Below are 18,381 nucleotides of genomic sequence, written 5' to 3' on the forward strand. Positions count from 1 at the left end.
ACAATTCTTCCAAATTATGATAGTTCTGAGGTTAAAAGCTCAAAATATACATTAAGTGAAACTCAGTAGTTAGGTAAAGCATATGCTGGTTCAAAATACAGGACTCTTAATATGCAGAGATAAAGCTGTTTTTCTGAAATTGTCAAAATCTCTGGAGTTCTTGTCAGACAAGTTTACTACTATTTGACTACTTTATTTCTGCCACTGCAACTTTTTACCCCAAACAAATGATTTGGATAAGCTGCCTCCACGATTCTGAAAATTGTTAATGCTCTCAGAAGATGGGCAACATGGAGCCAGCTTGATCCATCAGTGTGTTCCATCAGATGCTTCTTCAGGATATTTAGCAAAACCACAAGTTCTTTCTTTAAAGACATAATGAACTATTAGGTAAGATAGTCTAAAAAGCAGATGGGAGGTACTCAGCTTTAATAAGGAAAAAACTTGCCCCTCTAATGCAACAATAGGACAATACCACAGGAAGCAGGCCCAGAACCACTGCTAAACAACATTCAATCCTTTACTGAAGCCACTTCAGACATCAATGCCTATCAATTCCCTCAATGCACACTCCTGCAGTGCAGTAATTTCAGCTTTTTTCTATATAAGAAAATTCTTACTTGAGACTGGAGCTGGGCCAGCAATTCTCTGTGGAGAAAAAGGGTATCTTTTCTTCAAGAGTCACATGTGCTTTTTAAAGGCTCCTAATCTCAGTCAAATGAAAAGCAAAGTAACATTCTTTTATGTTCCCCAAACAAGTTTCTTATGTCCTGGCCACAATAACACTGCCCTGAATTCACGTACAAAGGAACATTGCCTCCCCTACTACTGCTGAAGCACAACCCTCCTTTTCTCCATATTGTTACTGCCATAACACCAAAAGTACTTCAGAAAAGAAAAGATGGAAAGAGAACAATGAAAAGTAGCTCCTCTGCAGCAGGCTTACTCTACTACCATAAATGCCTATTAAAATTTTAAAGCATAATTTTTCTGCTAATTTAAAGATTGTGCAATACTGATCTACTAGCCTTGTGAAAAGTGAAACCTGTTGTGCAAGATGCTTGTGCTGTGCCACTCTTTAGATTGCACTAGATCTGGATTCTGGTTCTGTTACACTGATGCTGCTTGTACGACTTTGGAGCTCTACTATACTCTTTGAAAAGAATCTTCTACAGCCATGTCTTAAAACACAGCCCTAGAGACAGCAAAGAAAAAATAGCTACAATATAACTGTCTTTAGTGAATCATGGCTTTAGAGCAGTACTAGAACTCTCAGAGGACAATGAAACCTACTTTCTGTTCATAGAACTTGTTTCATAAACAAACACCATCTCTAATTCATCGGGGAGGAAAAAACGTACAAGGGACAATGATGCTTAGATAATTTTTCTTGAAGGTATGAAAAACTAAGTGGTTTTCAGTGACTTACAAGGGGATGAATGATTCAGAAAAAAATAGCTCAGTAGTTAGGAATGTATTTAAGAATGCAGATACCAAATTCTCATGAAGTTAACCTATTTTATATTATCATGATTTTGAAATTATCATTGGCAAAACAATTTCAAGAAATCTCCCATCTGTGAAGAGCCAACCCTCAACCCTACATATGAAATTTATACAGGTGTCTCAATCCATCACAACAGGAACATGACATTTCATACTTACAGTTCCACCCATGTGAGGTGGCAGATACTCTCCACTGATGTATTCCTGCACATCATTCTTGTTTGTGAACTTTAACATACTTATTGCATCTGGGCCAAGCCAGCCCTTCACGATTTTAAAAGCAGCTTTAAAAAACAAAACAAAAAACCAAACAAGGTATACATGAGTTAACAGGAAAGAAGTTTTGTTATTTTGTTTTTGTAGGTTTTTTCAGTGTATTGGTAGATCTTACATAACACAAGTGAGTTACATCCCTCAAGATATTGCAGAACCTGCTCTGAAAGTATCTATTATAATTAGAATGAGCAATGCAAGGAAAAAGGTATTATTTACAGAGAAAATGGAAGGAGTATCTTTGATTTAGTAACTGACAACTCTGTTGCCTTAGAATTTAGCCCTTGAAGTACTGAGCAGGTAAAACCAATCATGTTTCCAAATCTGAATGAGGGAAGTAGGAAAAGATATGAATACACTGTTCCTTGCTGAAATGTTTTGCTGATTTAAAGGATATTTGTTTAGATTTATGAAGCATTTACAAAGACCATTGTTATTTCAGTGACAGTAAAGCATGAATATGCAGGAAAATATAAAGCCAACATAAAAATATGTATTCATATGGCAACAACAGAGAAATAACATATTTATCCTGTACATTATAGTTCCAGCTAATTATTGAAGTATCCATATCAGAACAAATGTAACCCCATCAGCACCCAGCGTCAGGAATCGATCATAAACTGTGTATTCTAGTTTTGAGCTGGTTGTAAGTCACCATTACTGCTAATGATAGGATTCCTGAAAGGATTCCAGTTAGCGGCATTCAAGGAATATATTATTTATCAAGGTCTGCTAACCTCTGAAAACAACAGGATGAATAAAGACTTCATGTAAAGTATGATCCAAAGTACAATGATAGAAGGAAAAATAAAAAGTATGCAAAAAGTATGCTTTAAACTAACAGATTTAAAGATGCATGTTTAACGAACTCCATTATTTATCTGTATCTACACAGTAGAAAAATGCTTCTTATTTATGCCACTAAATTTTAAAAGTGATCACAAGCTGAAAAGAAAAAAAGAAAACAAAAAAACAACTTACCGTTCATTATCCATGGCATTTCAAATATTACTATCTTTGCTGAAAAGAAAAAAAAAATATCTGTATACTAAGTGCTAGGTATTTCTCTATTTAAGAGAAAGTACAGCAATAACGTTCATGTAAAAAGTAAATATTCACTTTTACAAACCTGCATGTTCACCTCCCTGTAAAAGCTATCTTGTACAAACTTACTGCTATTTAAAAACATTAGCTGTTTGCTTGGAAAATAGGTAATAAAATTCCAAGTTATACATTGTTTATGTACTTTCTGGGATATTACTTTCTGACATTTTGTTACTAATAACTCATCTCACAAATAAGGAAAAGAAAGGAAAGATCTCAACCTGACCTAGAAAATCAGCTACTGAATAGAAGAAAGTTTAACAAGTATATTCAGCACCCCTTACTTCACAAAGAAACAAATAAGTGTTTTCTAACCTCTATGGTTAAATAAAAAATATTTGGAAAAAATAGATATACAAAGACTTAAGTGTCCCATTTTTTTTTCCCTCTTGAATGTCAAAGTACAAAAAACAATGTTGCACTTGCCTTTAAGTTTGATATTTGATCAAAGCTTTGAACTTTGATCTGCAAGTCAAAATCTAATATTCAGAGTTTAAGGAGTTGCTGTATGGATGTTCAACATTCACAGACATTTTCACCTAAAATTTACAACATATTTAAGATGAGCTAGCATAAATGCAGTGTTTGTCTATGTATAAAAAAATTAGCAGGCAAGTACGCAGAGTTTTCTAAGTGTGCGCACAAAAATATCTTTTCAGAATAAATAATTTTCAGAATAAACCATTCCTCCCCGTAAGTTTCTAGAGCCATTCATTCTTTGATCCCTGGAGGCTACTAAAGGATACAACTGTCATGAAAGTTTGTAAAGCTTCTACCCAAGTAACAAGTAGCAAAGGAAAACTGATCAATTCCTTTCTATTATGTGCTTATAATAGTTCTTACTATGTATAAACATAGTAAGAACTATTACTTAGTAATAGACCTTATTACTTCACAAAAAGACAGTTGATTTTTGATGAAAGTAAAGTTCATTCACAAAACACAGTTGTACTGATTTCAGGACAATAATATCCTAACACTGTAACATTTGCATTTCATGAAGTTAGCCCAGAAAACACATTTAAAAAAACCTTTATCTTCCCCATCTTCTATTATATTACAAAATCCTATTGTTACACAAATCTACAATGCTTCATGTTTAATATACAATACTTACTGAGGAAGTTTGGGTAATAATCTGTAAAACAGTTGACAATAAACCGGACAAAATCCAAGTCCTAAATAAAAAAAAAATACTGAAAAAAATCACAGCATAAACGCAGAGCAAGCCAAAACATTAAAAAATACAGGCTTAGTAAAGGCATTTAATGAAAAGCACAAGATAGATTATTGTAGTCAACCATGTTCAAATTTTACATACATCACGAATATCCTCTAAACACAATGCAAGGCTTTTCCCTCCATTAAACTGCTGCAGGACTGTGGTCACACTTCCCCTTATAATCTAAGAAAGAAGTCAACAGACCTCTGAACAGTGCAATAACTAAGATATCTAAACTACTGCAGACTATCAACAGGATTTAAGATGTGCAGGAAAAATACAGAAAAAATAAATCTTTAGCACTAGAGCAGCTTTACAGATGAAAGAGTACTCAATATACTGAAATTTCCCTTCAGTAATTATCCTACATACTGTTCAATGTACTACTGCACTCAGTATTATATTTCCAAAGGAAAAAAATAGGTTTCCTTTGAAGAGAATTTTTGGGTTTAGTATTAGTTGGTGGCATGCAGAGAAGCTGTGGGCAGAGACAGTGCTCAAAAGAGGTGCTTCTATACCACCCATTTTCAGGATGCCTCTATCCAATGAGCAACTGTATAGAAATAGTACAGTCAGTCTCCTTTGCAAAACCCAGGTATAATGGAATTAAGTTACACAGTAAAGGGCAAGGAAGGCTTTTTATGAAACAGGTATAGAAATAAAGTAAGAGATACCTTACAACAATAAGGGACTCAGGTGGGAAGCCTGCCACGAGTACTTTTCCCAGTCCTTTTAACAGAAATGACCACTACTACTACTTTCAGAAATAGTGAAGAGCATCTCTGGCTGAGGATCCAAAGCCTGTCATAACAATGGGGAAGGAGCTCCTAAGGGTGATGTAAACACACTACCAAAACATTTGTGGACAGAGTGAAAAAAGCCCCAAAAAACAACACTGTGTAAGGGGACTACCCACAACCTGAAAGCTTTTTAAGTGGCTTCAGCAACTAGAAACTAACTTGACATTTTTACAGGCAGAAGGTGGCTCTAATAGAAGCATTTATCTCAACTGTTGCTTGTACCAAATGCAGTATCTTTCATTTAACAGCACAAACACTATGATAGATTAGAATGATTAGAATCTCCATTAATCAGGATGCTGCTCTCTACCCAAAAGCAGCACTATCCAATAGCAGAGGGATAGATACATTATTTTGAGGAAAGCCTGGAATCAGAAGTGCAGATTTCACACACCATTCAGTAACTGCATCAATTCTAGTTACCTGAACTGATGCAATAAGCCATGAGCTATCAGAATTATCTCCTGCATTACCAGTGATAAAAGTGATACAGTATATGTCCATAGCAACAGAACAAACAAATGAGGCATGCTCTGGAAAAGAACTCGGAGATCCAAGTTCTTTTTCTTAAGATAGATTTATCAATTACTCCATATGGCTACAAACAGCCATCAAAAAATATTCCTGCTCTGTGATAAACATATTAACTACAAAGCAAGACTGTACAATGGGACAGTTACAGATAGCATTTGCTGAGATTTCGTCTCTGGGAGTCTCAAAGACACAGGGAGAAAAATACTATTTCAGGACATAATCCATAAAACCCAAATCAAATTAGTCCTTCACATCAAGGAAATTATTGCAATCCTTTACTCCTGTTAGGTAAAATTGTGGTTCCAGTATCATCTTTAGGAGCATGAACAGACAGCTCTCACTGTACAGGTAAGAACACCAACCTTGTAAAACAGAACCACACCATTTTTATTTGTCAAATTACAAGCTCATAAACTGCTGCCCCTGTACTGCACAGCTGCACAGTCCCAATGCAACATTAATAATCTTGCCTATGCCAGATATAGACAACTTTTTGGAGTTGGGTTTGGGGATGGGGTTTTTTTTGCTTACATTAGTTCTTGCCATATCACCACCACCACCAGATAAAAAAAGCACAAAGATACAAGTTTCAGCCATTCCTGTAATAACAGGACAGCATGGTGCTCAGTAAGAAAAATGTCATTGTCTATAGATTAAAAAATAAAATGTATTTGTATAGAATAATCTGTGAGATTTTTAGATTAAATCAATAAATATGGACTGATATGCAAGATCTCAACCTTGCAATCTAAACCAGCTCAGCCACCAAACTAAAAGCAAGTTTTCAGCATGTTGCAGAAGACAAAACTTAATATGTAACAAAAGATTTTGGAATGTGCTCATGTCATGGGAAAAAGCTCTACCAGATCACTTATCTCAATGACTGTTAAGTTATTTTTGTGTCAAGGACTATACAGCGACTTCCTTTTTTCCAAAAGCAATAATAATTCCAAAAGCAATCAAGACAAGACAGTAAAAATACTTACTATGTGACTGATTCCAGTTTCAGCCATGTCAAATACCACTGTCAAGGGCTTTCCATGATCTCTCTTGGCATAATGTTCTAACCAAAAAGCGACCAGTTTCTTTTTATCAAGTTGCTGTTTAGGATCTCTTGTATGATGTTTCACTTTGAACCAAACTTGGACAAAAACACCCACAAAAGTTGAAAGGAAAGATCCAAACAAACAGAAAACATCATGCAAATAACTATAGAGGATGCACTGAAATGTATTAACATCTCCAAGTCTGTATTTTATATTTGTCCTGATTTTGTGACCACTGAACAGTCAGAAAAACAACTGCATACCTCTTCACGTACCCAACATTTCTCACATTTTTTACTATAATTTTTTAGAAATTGAAAATACAAAGAAGTACGCCCCAGAAGAAACAATAAAGTGGAAAACCACTTTTTATGTATTTAAAGACTATTTACCTAGATTAGCATTTCATAATTTAAAATTAAATCACATGATCTTCAGACAATATTATGTTCAGCACATATTCTAAGTATTGCTGTAAAACTCATGTTTCCTTTTCTGCTTAGGTTTCCTACAGCACTGCAGTTGATGTGTTTTGAAAAACTATTTATACACACATTAAGAATTATATAAAAGCAACAGATCTCTCTAAAATAAAATGAAAAATTCCAGGAGGTGAGCAACATTGTAGAAATGAAAGTCAAGTATATATTCTTCTGGAATAAAAATAATTAGTCATACAGAGACTTGTTTTTCCATTTAAAAAACCCCACAGGCATAATTCAAAGTAAAGATTTTATAAAAATGTCTGAAACCAAGTTACTGATTATACAATAAGTGAGAAAAGAAATATTCAGGGCAGTAATGTGAAGAGTAGCTTCCATTTTTGCTACCTTTACAATATCTAAGTTAGACAAGCCTGAAAATAACTTTAGGTATGCTTGCTATTCTTCTCCCTGAAACTTGGAAAGTTGTAGTAAAAACCAGATTTCTTCTCCATGTTTCATGTAAAGAAACAAATATTTTTAAGCATGTTAGCTAGACTGTATTTCAAGATTAAGAGAAACGCCTATTCAAACACAGAACACATATTAAACTATTATATTCTTGTTTAAGACAGTGGTCTCATCACCAAGCCTGTCAGAGTCAGGCCCATGGTGTGATTCTGAGGCTGCCCTGTGCAGGGTCAGGAGCTGGACTCCATCATCCTGCTGGGTCCCTTCCAACTCACTGGATTCTATGATAAATAAAAATTTTATTACTCAATTACCTTTTTAAGTAAAAACAGTAACCAATATATACCTATGTCTGTTCTTAAAATGCTTATTTTTCAAGATGATAAAATTCTGGAAACAAAATAATGATCAAAGACTGAAAATAGTCTATTGTGTATAACTTACATAACTTATAGCCCTCTTTATCGTATCCATGCAGAAAGAGAGCACCAATTTCAAATAACCATTTTGGAAGGACAGATTCTGACAAGTCTGCAAAATCAAATGAAATATTATTTCAGTAATGATATTAATAATCACATTGTAACTTAACAGAAGTCACTAAAAATGTAGAAGTAACAAAAAAAAAAAACCCAAAACATCTTTATAAGCCACTTTCCAAGGCCTTTATAATGCAAATATTGTGATAATTTGAAGTCTTTATTAATTTGTTCTTATGCTATAGAGTAGAATCTATTTATAAAATTAGATTTTTTTTAAATCTACAGAAAAAATGCTGCAAATATTTATTTTTTTTCATATTTGAAGCCTCTCCACCATGCTCTGTCGTATAATTCAGAGTGTGAAGTCCTGTAGATAGAGTTTACCTTCAAAATATTTTCACAGCACAAAAATGAGATCTCTTATTTAATATACCAGACCCGTGCTATTACAATGAACAAGATAGCCCTGTTTGTTGTGGGGTTTTTTGCTGTTTGCTTTTTTTTTCGAACTCCATGATGCAGAGAGACTGATGCCAAGCAACAGTCAGCTGTCTTCCTTCCTTCCCTTTAGACACCCTTTCTATAGATATATGGAACCACAACAAAACAGACACTACTGGTCAACATAAAAAGCAATACTTTTTCTCTTTTTTTCCTTTTTTGAATGTTCTTGCTCAGCTCTCCGTGGTACTTGCAAACCTTTAAGAGGTTCTTAATGAAACTACATATAGAGGTCAGTGGAAGTTCAATAGGAAAGCAACACACACCTTCAAAATCACTGTATAAGATAGCTTACCGTTAACTGTGTATTCCTTCCTCCATTGAAAGCTTTCATCAATCATCTTTAATGTATCATCCACAACATCATGACGCCAAATTAAGTAGTTTTCAACCCATTTATCATCTTGCTGAAGTCTTTCCACATCTCTAGAATCATATTTATCTGATTTATCTAGGAAATAAATAAGTTAGTGTCTATAGCATTTGCTACAGAAACGTGAAGAGATTTGTTAAGTGTATGTCTATAAGCACCTACTTGGTACATAGGCTTTCTCTTGCAGTTTATAACTTAAAGAAACAAAGCACAGCATGATAAATTAATGAAAAACATTTATCTGCTGTAATGATATTTATGGACACTACAACATTACTCTCACTAGAAAAATATTTTCTGTGATCCTTATGCAAAGAAAAAAAACAAGGTGCATTTAGGACAGGTGTAATTTTTCTAAAACCAGTTTTCTGTAATTAACATGAATTAGTATATAGTATTAGAATCTGCATACTGATGAATGTATATACTAAACATCACAAGTACATGCTTGAGTTCTCATACTTACAGGTATCAGCATGTTAGACCATAAGATGTCTGACAACAAATACAAAATTCATGGATTTGAACATGAACTATACATAATTGCATTAAACAAAATTGTTTTCTTTAAAAAAATTACAGTTTACGCTTGTTATAAATTGTTACCCTACCCAATAAAAACTACACAAAACTCTAGAGTAGCACAGAAGCCCCCAAGGCTTCTTGTATCACATTAGCAACACGATAACAGGCTTACATGCTTTTGGTAATACTTCAGATGAAATAAGATTTGCTGCTGCTCTGAGTTTTTTTATTTTTAAACAGGAAAGTAAAACACAAATGCTAAGTGGACCTATTTCTACTGTAGATACACTTAAACAAAAGCTCTGTTTTTAAATCAATGATCCTCTGAGAAATTGGTAAAAATAGACTGTAAATCAAGAGCCCATAATAGAAACAGGCTTCTGAAAGCAAGAGACACTGATACACATCTCTGCTAACTACTAAAAAACCATAAGCTCTTAAACTATTCACTTAAATTCATGATTGCCATGGAAAAAATTAAGACTATTAATAAAACAGATTTAATTTAATTCCACTGAAACTGGAATCACATACTGGAAAGAACAGTTCCTCTGTCAATAACAAACTGCTTTCAGATCCATTTACAACTATCTAGAATTGTGATGGAATGGCTTGGCAATGTGTATTTCAGTCAGACAACTCTGAAGAAGGAGTTAAAAAAAAGACACCACTAAATTCTGCTAATATTTGTTGCTTTACTGGCCTACATGCAAAAATATGATCTATTTTACTTGTTTTCAATTTATATTGTTTCCTGTTATAAATTAGTCAATATAACTGCAAGAATATATCAATTTAAATGTATCCATTCACTAAATTGTAGTTGCACTCCGCAATGCATCTCTTCACATCTGACTTCTTCTCACATACATCATCGACCATGTTCCCTTCTTCATTAGGCTTCAAATTTCTCCTTCCTTTAATCCCATTCCACTACTTTGTTCCTTAGATAACCCTAGAATTTAATCCCACTTTCCTTAATCTTAGTCCCCTACTTTCTTCTCTGCCCAAAAGCCTCTAATCCATTAAAATCTTTTTAACTATTAAAGTTCCTTTTCTCATCATTTCCATACTTGCACTGGACAGCTGACTTCCTACATTCTGGCTAAGCCCAGTGAAGTGATCACTCAGCACCAAACTGAAATGTTTAACTTCTCTGTGGCTCTAGAGGAACCAAGATGAACTGCAAAAATCCTGGCAGTGAAATTCTGTCTCAGCAGTCTCAAGTGCTCATTTGAAATTTGTATTTCCCCCCAATGATTTAGCAAGAGAAAAGCTAACAGTACTTAATTTCAAGTTAACTACTTCACCTTGGTTTAGTAATCTCTAACACTCACTGGCTTCCAGCTATGACTGACTGCAGTTAATCAGCCAAGTACTTTGTTGAGATCAGTCCCACGTGTATCTCATATAAGTAAGGGATTAGGGTACTTTGTAATTAAAGAGAAAACTCACCACCAGGTAAAAACTAACAGGATAACATCTCACACCACTTTTTGAGGCTCTCTTAGCTTTCAGTATCTGTCTGAGAGCACAACTGTCAAAATTAGAGAATTGTAGACCTTGTATCAAGCTGTAATTTAAAACTATTGGCATACCATTACATGGAACAAATCTCAGAACACATTTCTCAGCCACTAAGAAGTTTTCCCAAACTCTGAACTTAGAGAACATAGACATTTAAGAACATAGACATTTAACTTTGTAAGTATTTTAAGAAAATGAAAGTGAAACGGAGAAAATGTTTAATCCAAACTTCCAACATCAATGGAAAGCAAGCTGCATTCAGTGATTAGGATAGCTGAAAAAGATCTTTCCTTCTCTTCTGTAACTAAGTTCTCAAAAGACACATGTAATCTGAATTTACATACATGCTACAATATACACTAAAACCAGGGGAAACAACTATTCAAGTTCTGCATCCACAAGCACTTGCAGAACGCCAGTATTTGAATCAGGTTACAGAACAACAGTACTAAGTACTGAATACTGTATGACTTACTTGCTTGATCCAATTCTTGCTACAAAATAAGTAAAATTTAGAATGAGAATGTGAATCCAAAATAAAGGTGTTTTATGTCACACACAAAAAGTAGAATAATATAAAATTGATGGAGTCCTTCCAAGAACCCAGTGATTGAAAATGTGTCAGTTCAGAGGAGGAATTCCTCTTCAAATCTCTATATGCCACATAATTCTACAGACATCTGGAAACTTGTTTTCAAAATATACTGTGAAATAATCAGAATGTTTCTAATTTTAAATCACTCATGGAACACTTGAGTGCAGTTACTGTATTATTAGAAACTTCTACAGATAAATGAGAATTAGTTGAAATAAAATAAGACCTTTGGGATTCTCAAAAAAATTTAAATACATCCTGTACAACAACTAAGAGGCCAAAAAAGAAACAGTATTTTAGGGGCACCCATATGGAAATTCAGGTGGAATTATGAACTGAAGTAACTTACCTCAGACAATCTCCAAGCCTACCCATTTAGATACCTGCAAACATATACTGATGCTTTTCTCAAAGGAAAATTAGGTGCTTGCTTCTTCACACTTGCAGGACTGCCACTAGGACAACTGAGACACTTAAGTTTAGTCACCCTCAGCCGAGGAAGAGAGACCTCTCTGTAACTGAGTCCATAATGAACAGAATTTGGAACACACATCACTCACCCCAAAGGTAACACAAGGAACAGCACTACCAGATATTTCTGTTCAGAAAGAGTTACTGAAAATCACGTGTGTAGCAGCAGTGCCAGACTTTTGTGTAGCATTTCATAGTCCAGGGGCTTGGAAACCTGGTTGTTCCCTCAGTCCAAGACACACAAACATTTCTGTATCATAGAATAGCTCCACAGCCCATGGAAGAGGCAAAACTGGGATGCCACAATACTTTTTCATTGACCCAGGAAACTGTAGAAATTAAGCAAGACTCAGATACAAAAAGGCAAGAAAAAGCATAATCTGCCAAAATATAAATTACACATAAGAGAGTGACAGTAGTAAGGAGATGTGGTCATTATTAACCCTCTTTATTCCTTTATCTGAAAGCTCTTCAGGAAATTTTGAGTGAGCAAAACTGACTGGGTATTTAACCTTATTTTGAAAATAGTTGGTTAAAGTCACTTTCAATTTCTCATTGGGCATTTGAGGTCAAGAAAAAAGACTGAAAGAAGACAAAAGCTGGTTGAACAGCAACTTCTTATATTACTTGTCTTCTTCTACTTTTTTTACTTTTTTTTTTTTTTTTTTTTTGGTTTAGGGAGGATTTCTGTTCTTTCCATGAGCACATTCTGCCCTTGTAAAAGTTGTCTTCTTCAAGCTGAGAGGCTTCCAGTGAAACTCTATCATTTAATTATCATGTTTCAACATAAAGGATCTTCTAGAACACCAGAGAATACCTCTAAAAACAACTGCAGAATTACACAAAACTAAATGCACACAAATTTCACTGCAGTACTTTCACTAGAAGATTTCGTTAAGTTTTCTGAGGCACAAATTCTAAAATCCCTTCTCTTTACATTACTCTGTTTTTCACTGCCATCTAGTTACCATGCCAGGAGCCCCTGGAGCAGGTCCAGTGGAGGGCTGCAAAGATGATTAAGGGACTGAAGCACCTCTCTTACAAGAGCAGGCTGAGAGAGCTGGGCCCGTTCAGCCTCGAGAAGAGATGACTGAAAGGAGACCTCATCAATGTCTGTCATTATCTGCAGGGAAGTGTCAGAGGATGGGCCCAGGCTCTTCTCAGTGCTGCCCAGCAACAGGGCAAGAGGCAATGGCAAATACTGATGCTCAGGGAGTTCCTCCTGAGTATGAGGGAGAACTTCTTCACTGTGTGTGACTGAGCCCTGCAACAGATTGCCCAGAGAGGGCGTGGAGTCATCCAAGACTGTCTGCATGCAAACCTGTGCCCTGTGCTCCAGGATGACCCTGCTTGAACAGGCTGGACCAGACAAGCCACTATGGTTCCTTCCAACTTGACCTATTCTGTGATTACCAGGAGAACACTGCTGTGCTGCTGTGTTTTCTTCTAGTGTTCATGCTTTAGGAAAAATAATACAAATTTGAGAATATTCAGCAGGAATATAGAAGATTAATTACAGGACTCAAAACCAGGCAGCACAGCTGAGTCACACACTAAATTAATCCAGAGAAGTTCAGAATTAAAAACCTGAATGACCTCTCCCTTCAGAAAAAACTCTTCCCTAGAAAAGTAGTGTTGCAGAACAAGTCCTATCTTTTAATAGAGAATAAACACTAAAACTTTATTGTACAAAGCAGAGGGAAAAAGCAACTTAGAAAAGTATGTCAAGTGTTACATTACACAAAGAGACTCAATTTAACTACTATCTTAAAGCTATTCCAGCCAAGATTTCTTGGTCTAAAATGGTCACAATTATTTCTCTGACTTTGGCTACAAAGAGGAAGCCCATTTTAACTGGCTGTTGATGGCAAACATTAAGTTAAGTACTGTAACAATTCAGGTATGTGCCTTCAGTTGCTACATGAGAAAATCAGCAAGACTAGAAACAATTTAAGAAGGTCAGTAGCCATAAAGGGACAGAAATGAAAAACAAACCAAACACTCTTTCCATCCAATAAGGAATTATTTCAATAACCTCAAGCAGCAATAGACAAATAAAATAACTGCCTCCAGAAACTGAGATAAACAAACTTTTAGCAAAGTTGAACACTCTCAGTGACAATAAAGAGTGCTATCAATAAAAAGCTCAATCATTAACATTACACAGCTTTCCATGAAAGTACGTTTCCCATCTTATCCTTCTACCAGTCTCAGCCTGAAAGCCAAGAACCAGGGGAAACAGACTTTTCAGGGCATAAAAAGACATGCAGGTATGCAAAACGCTACTTTAAGAGTCTTCTACAATAGTCTTATCGCTGATTTTTAAGGGTGCTCAGATGCCTAAAAATTTATTTGCAATCAACCCATATGATTAACAAAACACTTTGCTACTGGCTTAAAGAACGTCATGGTGAAATTTTATCCTTTACATTGAAAGGATAGGAAATCTCTCTTGCAAAATCTTTTCTGAAAGTTAAGATTTGCCTAAAGGAGAAGGAAATGGATGTAAATGGGGAGGGCCAGGAAATAACAGGCAATTAGAAACAGTTAATATACAAAAGGAAATGTGAAGAAAACTAGCTTACTGAAAAAAATCTAAGAAGACTTAATTATAAATAATTTCCACTGTAACATTAAAATAGAAAGTAATAGCCCAGAAATAAAAGCTAATTTTAGAAATCCTCTAAGGAATGGAAATTCACTGTAGAAAAAAACATGCTTGTTTGCTAGAAAACATTGTTAGTGCCAGTCAGTGCTAGAAAAAAAAAAATCTTTTGTTTTCATTGTTCCTTTCACCAGTAAAATCATTTACGTCACCAACTCTCACAAAGAATCTAAACAGGCAAAACAAAAATTAGGCCCAAAACCAGTGAAGACAAAGTGCTGTCTGCCTACCACATCAGACAGTGTTTGCCAGTCTATTGGAATAACAGGGACACTATTAGAGATAAACCTTTAAATACAAGGGTTCCATTATTGGGACATACATTCCTCATAAGAACTGAAGTTGTCTTTAGAACACAGCTAGAAAGTTAATTGAAGAGAAAAAGAAAAAAACACCACAAGATTTCAGTTAATAATAAATACTGTTTTGCAGATAAGATCCAACAGTGGTCAAGCTTTCCTTCTAGAACACTTCAATGGCCAAATTAGCTGAATAAATTCAGCAAGAAAGTTCTCCCACAAATTTTAGGAAAATGAACCAGTATGGTTCTCTGCCACTTTCACACTGTATCTGACTATCAAAAGCATCTTCTGATTTGGTCACATAAATGAAAAAAAATGCATAATTCAAAAAAACAGATTTATGGTGCTTTCAATTGCTGAATAGAACTTTTCCCACCAAACCTTGAAAGTTATCAAGACCACGGCATCTTATTGTAATAATAATTATAATACATGCTGGAATATTAGACTTTTCTGAATCAGCTATATATTTCTGTAGATTCTACTTTAATCTAAAAATTGTATTCTGCCAATAAACCATTTCAATGAAAAAGTAGGATTTCAAAGAACCTCTAAATTTTCATTTCATAACAAAAGTAAACATTACTGTAAGGACATCATAGCATTTTTGACCATTACCAAATCTTCCTGCATGAGGAGGGGCAGAAGGGAAACTAGTAACTATGAGTTACAGAATATGGAAGAATCACTTCATCTTTGATGATGAGAATTACTGTACTCCTAGAATAACCAGTTACATTGTTTTCCCCAGAGGGAAAACAAAACAATGGCAGCTGCAACCTCCAGAAAAAAAAAAAACAAAAACCACTGCTTGAAAACTTTTCTCCAACTTTAACACCTGCAGTTCACCTGTAAACAGAATAAAGTTTGCTCTGTAGAGGCCCACAATTCTATAACCACACTAAACTTCACAGGAAGGATCAGCTTCTCAGTGTACCCTGATAGTGCCCTTAGTTTTGAAAGCAGACTAAAATTCCTGGGTATGAAGCAATCATTTGTACCTTTACATCCCAAAGTCACAGGTCTTAGTGTGTTTGCATACATGCCGCCCCACATTCCTTTGATTAAGAAGCATAAAATAATATGTTTTAGAACACACACAGTAAAAGCTGATAGACCAGTACAAAATTAAAATCCTGTGGTTTTCACTCTTGATTGTGGTCATGAGAACATTAATTTGCTTGTGGCATTCCTAAATTTGTGTCAGAATCTTAACACAAACACAAAAAAGTCTTAATCCTATTTTCTTGAAAGGGCCAACAGCCTAAAACCATGACCCAAAAATGGGCTTGCTAAGAAAAAGTGTTCAAAATACTGCAAATAGGATTACAGCTTACCTTGCAACAGTATTCAGTTATTTAATGGCTATATCAACCAGCCCTAGAGAGACATCGTTGCAACTAGAGAAGCTCGTGGAATTCCAAGATTTTAAGCAGTAGATCAACTGAAAGAGTAATACCCTTTTTCCACAACCACTCTCCTAGAGCAGACCTAGGCTTTCTGAAATAATTATTTATGAGTGTGACTCTGAGATAATAGAATACAAAGCATGTGGAATCACCTACCATATGAAAATATATGATAATTGAAAACATTAAGAGGCAAAAAAGTTAGAATTTAAGATGAGCCTCCATTCATTCAAGCCTCAGTTTTACAAAGATATCTTTATTCACTTCAAAATATCAAATAGCAAAATAAGCTCTCTCTACTTTAAGACTTTCTAAAAAATTTTGTCATCAGAAATAAAGGTAGTTTCTAACCAAGGCCAAAATAGTCTCCTTTATGAAAGTTAGCAGAGCAGCCGTATGAAACAAAGTTGTACCACCCACAAGACCTTCAAAGTTGTCCAAAAGCATGTTCCAGCTCACTACAATGAAGAAGCACATAACCCTTACATTAAAGTGATAGATAGAAAGGTAACCTCAATAATTCTGATCAGAGACATCAAAGCGAGGCATTTGTTTGCAGAATTCAGACTCCTATTAAAGGAGATGCAGGCAACACAACTACTGGACTTTTACTGTATTTGCACTAAAAATTGCATAGAAGCATGTTTTTAGTAGAAAGTCTCTAGATAGTTACAATGAAACACACTGTTTACTGCAGTTGTTAGCAAGCTCTACATTCCTCCAACATAAGCAATGCAAATCAACCTTGAAATAGAAAGAAACCACTCTAGGCTTACCCCAGTCTTCCCTCTCCCCTAGGCATCCCCAGCATCTCCCAGCCTTCATTTACAAATTTAAATGCACCTGCGCTTAAGAACCGAGTTGGACATGCAGCATGATTTTAATTATGGCCTGCATGAATTTCAAGTACAAGTTACTCCAGAAAAACAACTCTTCCTTTGACAAACTCGGTGAGGTCAGAATGCCTCCATTCCCCCTTCCCTGGCATGTTTTATGCCCAAAGAACACCAAGCCCAGCAATGTCCCAGGCCACACTCCTCAGCCAACCAAACACGCCTACAAGAGAGAAGGACCAAGAGCTTTGCCCCAGCATATCCTGTAGCACAAGACAGTGACCCAGCACCGAGAGCCAGCACAGAAACCTGCGTGCATCATACCCTTCCATGGATTCAGACACCCTAACTGCACCAGGGCAAGTTTAGGCTGGACATTAGGAAGAAATTCCTAAGAAAAGAGTGATTAGATATTTGAACGGGCTGCCCAGGGAGGTGGCAGAGTCACCGTCCCTGGAAATGTTTAAGGAAAGACTGGATGTGGCACTCAGTGCCGTAGTCTGGCTGACAGGTGTTCAGTCACAGGTTGGCCTCGATGATCTCGGAGGCCTTTTCCGACCCACATGATTCTGTGAAAAGGCACAGACGCTCCCAGACCTGGGAAAGCAGGATACCTGGCGCCCCGAGAGGAAAAGCGACAGTGGACAAGCCCCAGAGCCCGCACGCACCGCTCCCAGCTCACCTGGCAGGTACTCCGCCTCGAAACGCCGCCGGGTCTCGCTTATCAACGCCCCCTTATCCTGCCGCTGCTGAAAGAAAACAAGGAACAGAAGGGCCGTGAAAGGAAGGGAAAGGCCGGGGCTCCATAGAGCCCCAGACCCTCACCTGTACGCCAGGGCCCGGCCACCCGTCCTGCCAGACCACCAACCCCGAGCGGCTGCAGACGGTGGCTGCAGGGGAGAGAACACCCGGCAGGCAGGCGGGCAGGAAGGCAGCAGCAAGGGGGCAGGGGCGCAGGGACTCACCTCAGCCATGATCCAGCGGGTCCGCCCGCGCCGCCCGCACTGAGGCGGCTCCGGTAGCGCGAGGAGCGGCGGGAAAAGGGGATGGAGCGGCGCCCGGGGGGCGGGGCCTCAGGGAGAGCGGGGCCCGGCAGGCCCCGCCCGGGCCCGCCCCTAGCGATGGCCCCGCCCCCGCCCCGCCCGCGCTCCCGTCATGCTCCCCGCGGCGGGAGCTCCGGAACGGCCCCGCCGGCCGGGAACCGCGGCACGGCCCCGCCTGAGCGGCCCGTCCGGCCGGGAACCGCGGCACGGCCCCGCCGGGAACCGCGGCACGGCCCCGCCGGGAACCGCGGCACGGCCCCGCCCGGAACCGCGG

At 37.1% G+C, this 18,381-nt stretch overlaps 1 protein-coding gene across 2 annotated transcripts in view; it reads right to left on the bottom strand.

Annotated features, from left to right (window-relative positions):
• The window catches only part of MOSPD2 (motile sperm domain containing 2), a 31,640-nt gene extending 13,524 nt beyond the window's left edge, over positions 1 to 18,116 (bottom strand). Inside the window, exons 1-8 of one of the 2 annotated variants that reach the window (XM_053971262.1) lie at positions 18,030 to 18,116; positions 17,747 to 17,813; positions 8,660 to 8,815; positions 7,826 to 7,912; positions 6,429 to 6,583; positions 4,004 to 4,064; positions 2,764 to 2,802; positions 1,666 to 1,790 (exon numbers count right to left, since the gene is read on the bottom strand). In XM_053971262.1, the coding sequence (XP_053827237.1) occupies positions 1,666 to 1,790; positions 2,764 to 2,802; positions 4,004 to 4,064; positions 6,429 to 6,583; positions 7,826 to 7,912; positions 8,660 to 8,815; positions 17,747 to 17,813; positions 18,030 to 18,038 (699 nt within the window). In that variant the 5' untranslated portion in view covers positions 18,039 to 18,116. The remainder of the gene's footprint in view (positions 1 to 1,665; positions 1,791 to 2,763; positions 2,803 to 4,003; positions 4,065 to 6,428; positions 6,584 to 7,825; positions 7,913 to 8,659; positions 8,816 to 17,746; positions 17,814 to 18,029) is intronic. The other variant, XM_053971264.1, reaches the window with a different exon arrangement.
• Between the last annotated feature and the right edge of the window lie 265 nt (positions 18,117 to 18,381).

Source organism: Vidua macroura, chromosome 2 (genome assembly GCF_024509145.1).
Source record: "Vidua macroura isolate BioBank_ID:100142 chromosome 2, ASM2450914v1, whole genome shotgun sequence".
Classification (NCBI taxonomy): Eukaryota; Metazoa; Chordata; class Aves; order Passeriformes; family Viduidae; genus Vidua; species Vidua macroura.